This window comes from Parambassis ranga, chromosome 22 (assembly GCF_900634625.1).
Source record: "Parambassis ranga chromosome 22, fParRan2.1, whole genome shotgun sequence".
NCBI classification, from domain to species: domain Eukaryota; kingdom Metazoa; phylum Chordata; class Actinopteri; family Ambassidae; genus Parambassis; species Parambassis ranga.
The window spans coordinates 6212644-6218969 of NC_041042.1; the positions used below are offsets into that span (position 1 = coordinate 6212644).

The 6326-nt window shown below is 41.4% G+C and overlaps 1 protein-coding gene across 3 annotated transcripts; it reads left to right on the top strand.

Annotated features, from left to right (window-relative positions):
• The first annotated feature begins 399 nt into the window (after positions 1 to 399).
• tacc3 (transforming, acidic coiled-coil containing protein 3) lies at positions 400 to 5900 on the top strand. 3 transcript variants are annotated; one of them, XM_028395378.1, is made up of 17 exons: positions 400 to 508; positions 1452 to 1617; positions 1927 to 2054; positions 2136 to 2164; positions 2255 to 3338; positions 3444 to 3486; positions 3574 to 3724; positions 3812 to 3870; positions 3949 to 4082; positions 4234 to 4324; positions 4425 to 4550; positions 4749 to 4816; positions 4908 to 4951; positions 5032 to 5192; positions 5277 to 5383; positions 5470 to 5590; positions 5700 to 5900. In XM_028395378.1, the coding sequence occupies exons 2-17, from the start codon at positions 1453 to 1455 to the stop codon at positions 5763 to 5765; spliced, it is 2577 nt and encodes an 858-aa protein (XP_028251179.1). In that variant the 5' UTR covers positions 400 to 508; position 1452; the 3' UTR covers positions 5766 to 5900. The 3 variants fall into 3 exon arrangements, with proteins under 3 accessions (XP_028251179.1, XP_028251180.1, XP_028251181.1); XM_028395379.1 differs by having other exon boundaries at positions 3577 to 3724; XM_028395380.1 differs by having other exon boundaries at positions 2139 to 2164.
• The last annotated feature ends 426 nt before the right edge of the window (positions 5901 to 6326 follow it).

Genomic DNA, 6326 nt, shown 5'->3' on the forward strand with positions numbered 1-6326 from the left:
TTTTGGTTTATTAATTTAAAGCTTGTGTGCTTCACTCATTATATTTCTTAGTGGATTATTCAATTTAACATTTTGTCTGTGGATGCTCTCATTCATCCAAGTTATGTTCTGTCCAAGAGTTCAAATCAAGGAAACTGGACTCAATTTTTATTTTTATTTTTTTTGAAGACGTTTCGAAGAAGCCATGTAAAAAACATTTCGTTTCATCCTTTCCATCATTTATTATACTAATCAAACTAATCGCCTTCTTTCATTCATGGCGGAAGTTTGCTCTGGTGGTGCGCAGTCGCCGTCTGAATCACATCCGCCCTTTTACGTGATTGGCTGACTAACCAGGAAGCGCGTTTCCTTTGAATGCTTCTGGTGATGTTATTGGTTCGTTACAAGGCTTTTAAATTCCAAACGGCTGTCTACCAGAGAAGGCGAGGGGGTTTCAAAAGTCATACGATAGTCGTGCGCTATCACAAGAGACTTCATAATTTCTGCAAACAACGCCTGATAGTTTCAGGTAGGTGGTAAATATTGAATGACATAGTAGGAGAGGCACCGTATTGTTATCTGTTTACAAAATATGAGTGTTTTTGTTTTCTTGAGCTAACTTTAGTAAACGTTTAGTTAGTTGTGTTAACGTCACTAGTCGAGGTATCGTTTGTATAAGGTCTGTAGCTTTTTAGCCGTTTGGCTGATCGTTCTTAATCTTCTTGACCAGTTATGGATTTATTTTTTTAATCTTGAGGAAAACTTACGTTTTGCCCATTTAGAATCCGCTTATCCCGTATTGACCTCTAACAAAAGGATAAATAAATGAAGCTAGACTGGTCTCATGAAGGCCACAGGCAGTATTCACAGACACACAAGTCCTGTTACATAGCACCTACCCGCTGCTGACACATTAAGAACATAAACAATGCTATTTTAGATGCTGTGTAAGAAACCAAACTAGACGTTTTACTGTTAAATAGACTCAGCAGTGCCCTCTGGTGGGCTAACGGTGCAACTGCTGCACTGTTTTACGTCAGACAGTTTGGCAGCATTTTGTTGTTACTACACTAACATGGTGTGTGTTTGCGCTGATTCATTATTAAAACGCAGACACACACACACACACACTGGGATCAGCTGATCTATCACCCTAGAACACTTGGTAGCTTTGATTTTTTTTTCCTCTTATTTTTCCACAAACAGTCTTAACATTTTAAAGATGTATCTTTTTCTTTTCCATTAGTACCCTGCAAGAATTTTGTTGTCTCACATCAATAAATATATTGCAGTGTTCACTGTAAACCAGAATTTATAAACACAAGTAAAGTGACATAGTTGCATGTACCCCAGGTTGGGTGTACAATCTGTCTCTGTGCATTAGTCAATGCATGTCTTATCAACTGGCTGCAGCTTGCAGGATGGCCCCTCCTTCACTGCTGTCTGAGAACAGTTTGTTTCTGCTTTTACAGGATGAGTTTGGTCGATTTGAATGATGAGAACTGTGGGGTCTGCCCTGAAGGAAAGCTCAACAGCTCAAGTAAAGACATATTTGCCTTGGATCAGCCAACTGGGAGACCCTCCATTCTGCGTCAGACAGAGAATCTGCCCAGCAAGACGGTGCCAAAGGCCACAAAGGTACAGAAGCCACTACTTTGTGTACATTTTTGCATATACCCTAGTGTGGGACAGATTGGTTTTGTTGCAGCTGTGAACATAGGCCAGTGGAAAACTTGAATTCTGTAACTGAGGTTTGACATCTGTTTATTTATAGCCTACATATTGCCCTTTTGTACTAGATGGTGACCTGGCAGAAAAAAACACCTGTTATATATATTATTTATATATAAAATATGGTGTATTAAAGGGAAAAATAACAATAATAATAAATAATAATGGTCTTTCTTCCCTTTTCTTTTTACTTTTGATTACATTGGCTCTGTATAGGTTTGTTTCCAGACTCCAAGAAGAGACCCTGTGACTAAAAGAATTCTATCTCCTAGCAAGTCTGCCAGGATGTCCAGCGTGGATGAGTGTGCAAAAGCAATGGAGTCTTTACATCTGGATAAATCAAAGTAGACAACAGATCTCACACTTCAGTATGTAACCAAAATAATAACTGTCATTTTTAAGTAACCCTTCCTTTTTTCTTTTAGCAGTTCGTTGCAGGAAGCCACCGAACAAGGTACTATATCCAAAATGATTATTATTGATTATTTTCTTATATCTCTTTCACTGCTTAGATATTAACACAAACCATTTACTTTTCTCACAGAGCTGTCGTCTTATCCCGATGATGACATGCCGATACAAAGCAAAGGTGGCTACCAGCTTGATTTTGACAACCTTGATGCAATCAATCCATTCCAGGGCTCGAGCAAGATGGTCCTCTCTCCTGCACAGCCCGCTGTCGAAAACCATCCTGCACATCACACCGAAGCTCAAAACGCAACACCAGAGAATAACAAAATGGAATCTGCACTAGAAGACACATTTCCATTCATCCCGTCTGTAGAAAACTCAGTGGTTGACACCTCCACCAACATCAGCTCCGCTGACAGCAGTGTGGTCACAGTGAGGCTCCCCGCAGTGGAGGAACAAGATTCATACACTACTACACCCAACGAAAAACTACCTGCTGATACATCTTCAAGTACTGATCAAGATAAGGTGTCGGGGAGTTTTGTGGAGGACTCCCCACTCCCACCTAAAGGTTCATATAACTTGGATTTTGACAACCTTGAAGCACTCAATCCTTTCCAGGCTGGTGGTTCTAAAATTCAGAATTCCCCTGTCCTTGGGAGAAAAGGTTCAAGTATTGAACCACCTACAGAGAAGAATGAACCCACCGATGCTGACGCTCCTGAGTTACCTGCTCAGCCTGCAGTGAAGCCTGTCGCTGCAGTGGCCCCAGTGTCTGCTAGTGCTGGGGCCAACCCTGCATCCCAGCCAGATGACGCACCAGTCATGGAGGACCCGCCAAAAGAAGGACCAGTCAAACTTGAGTTCAGCTTTGGTGACGGCAACGAGGTCAAACGGAAACCACCACCGAAGAAATTTGGAAAAAGGCCACCAGGTCAAAACCCTAAGGGGGAAAAGTCAGCACCTGACAACAAGCCAGCAAAAGAAGCTCCAGTGCAGCCAGATGTCAGTGATAATGCTGAAGTTCCAGTTGCCAGAGGTTCTTACTCCTTTGACTTTGAAAAGTTTGATGACCTAAACTTAAATCCATTTGGCACCAAAACAAGCATAAACAACTCTCCAAAGTGCAGTAAAAAATCTAGCCCTGTGCACATGGAAACTGCCCCAACAGAGCAAACTCACAGGAAGGTAGAAAAGGAATCCGTGTCCCCAGCATGGTATGTTAACACTTATATCAGTGTACCAACTATTAATTACTGCTGCTTCCACTTCCAGTACTGCAGTACCTTCACTGTAGGTTTTTGTCTGTTTTTGCTCTTTAGTGCTGAAGAGAGTTTGCCAACTGTGGATCTCACCCCTGCTGTGGTAAGAACTGCAAAGCTGTTTCATACAATCCTAACAGAGCTTTAAATGTGTGTCTTCTCACAAACCTGTTATGTTATTATTGGAAAGCAGATTGCTGATAACAAGGGACCTCAAGCTGAAGGTGAACCTCAAGTCCCAGAGCAGAGTCTTCCTGAGTTCAGTGAGCTGTCTCAGCCTGACCAGAAGTCACAGGCAGACATGTTGGATTTTAATGATGAGTTTGTACCTGGAACAACATGTGAGTAAATGTTGAAAATTAAAATGTACAAGCTAGTCGTTTTGTTTGAGTTTTTTTTTTATGTTAACATATGGTCTTCATTTGCAGTCATGGCCAATGACTTTGATGGACAAATTGACTACCTTGAGCAGTTTGGGTCCAGCAGTGTACGTACTCTCTTTTATTTGGTATATGATACGTTTTAGTTGTCAGTGGACGATGTGACAATATTTGTTTCTCATCAGTTCAAGGAGTCTGCACTGAGGAAACAATCCCTGTACCTAAAATTTGATCCCCTCCTGAGAGAGAGCCCGAAGAAGCCAGCAGGCCCTGGCGCTCACATCTTCATCCCTCCTCCTCCTCCTGCCCTTATTTCATGGTATCGTGTACTTCTGTTTTCACTTGCACTGATTGCTGCTGTCACTGAACACAAGAGCAGAATTTGTTACACTTCAGACATTTTCTAAAACAAAATGCATTTGTTTGAAATGTGACCGCTTCTTATGTGAGTTTCCTTATGTCCAAAACAGCCTTGAAACTCAACAGATGGCCGAAGAACAGGCAACAAATGGACCACAACAAAAAGATGGATTCAAGCTGTTCGATGAGGCCGCAGCACCGGTGAGTCACTCCCGAGGTACCTAGATAGCATCTGTCATTGGGTATTGGCTTCACTGCCTACCTGTCCTGACGTTTTATTTTCACCCACTTGTCATGTCAGGCTCCAGTCCTTGGGGACCTCGTCCCTTCTTTCCCCCAGCCAGCAAATGCAGAAGAGGCCATCATCGAAGTGCTGAAGTACAGTCAGAAAGACATGGATGCAGCCATTGCCAGAGTGCAGGCAGAAGTATGTCCTGCTTTGGTGATTTCAGAAATGACAGCACAAGTTTGTTTTTCTCGGATACATCCAAACAGCCCCTGTTTAGTATAATCAGGTTTAGCCAACACAATGGAGTGTATCGGATTGAAGAGCTAAAATCAAACAAGAGAGATGCCAGGAAATGTTCAGCTGTTTTAAAAACATTTGCCTGTTTTCTTAAAATAGGCAAAAGAAAAAGAAGAGCAATGGGATGCAAAGAATAAGAAACTGCTCCAGGAGGGTCAGGAAATGAAGTGAGCCATCTTTTACATTTTGTATTATTTTATACAATAATCAGTGTTTCAAAATGATGACCTCCTGTTTTTTTTTTTCCCCCACTCACAGAAAAATAATTGCAGACCTTGAGTTTGTTATAGCAAACATGAAAGGTAAGCTGCTTATTCACATGTATATGTAAACTCTCAGCAGAAAAGTTGTGTGTTTACAAAAACCTTTCTGGTAACCTCAGCCGATCAAGAGAAGGAGAGGAAGGAGGCCCAGGCAAAGCTCTCGAAGCTTCTAAAGGAGAATGAGCAAGTGTCCAGTGAACTCAACAATACAGAGAAGACTTTCGCTGACTTCCTAAAGAGGCTAAACAAGTACAAGGACACCATTGAGGGTTACAAAAAGGTTAGACTGCATAAAAGCTGCATGTGCTTGTCATATTTTGTGATTTGAGAAAGCTGAAATTTTAAGGGTTAATTTCTTCCCCAGAATGAGGAGACTCTGAGGGCTTGTGCAGAGGACTCCCTGGTAAGGATCAAAAAGGAGGAGCAGCGCTACCAGACCCTCAAAGCTTACGCAGAGGAGAAAATAGGACGGTAAGGGTCGCACGGCACTTGTCTTCATTCTGTGTAGCAGCAGGAAACTTGCAGCGACTTGACTGTGATTTCCTTCTCATCCTCAGTGCCAATGAAGAAATTACTGAGGTAAGATCCAAGTACAAGGCTGAGATGGCTACACTTCATGTCCAGCTTCGCCGGGAGCAGCTGAAGGTGCAGTCACTGGAGAAGACCCTGGACCAGAAGGTGAGAAACTTGAGAAAATTAAATGCATTTTTGCAGGTGTACATACATACCTTTCTTGTTTTTTTTTTTTTTTTTTAAAGACAATTTCTTCTATTTATTTTTTTTACAGGAAAAGGAGACCAATGATCTCACCAAACTTTGTGATGAACTTATTTCGAACGTCCAGAAGGGCTGAGCTCATTTGTCAATACTGCATATGTTAATTGTTCCTTTTAATTGTTGTTGATCTTGTGTAGTGTGTTGTGTGTCTTGTGTTCTTGTTGTTCTTAATACTGTAAAAAGGTTAATAAAGGTGACAAGTTTAACATCAGCTACTTTCTTTCATTTTTTTGTATATGACTCCACTGCTATACAATATACTTGTTTATACTCCATTACATCTGCTTTATAACTGATGTATTCCACAGTGTAAATAACACATCCACTAGATGGCAGTGTTGGCTTTTGTATAGTTGAATCTTTTTCCCTCTTCAGTATTTTATGGATATGGAAGCAATGTTGCTGTTTTTGACCCTATACAGTTCATTCTGTTCCACTTAGTGTCCTCACTCATCATCTGTCTGGAGCCAAAGCTTGTCTCCATCCAGGGATGCTTGCAACAAAACAAGAGCTCAACTGATACAATGCTCCCCTTCTTTTCTGAGCAATCACAGGGTCCTGTCACATCACTCCCAGAGTAGGACAATGCACTTCCTAAATGGTGAAAGGGAATCCTACCTAGATCAGAGTTGAATGA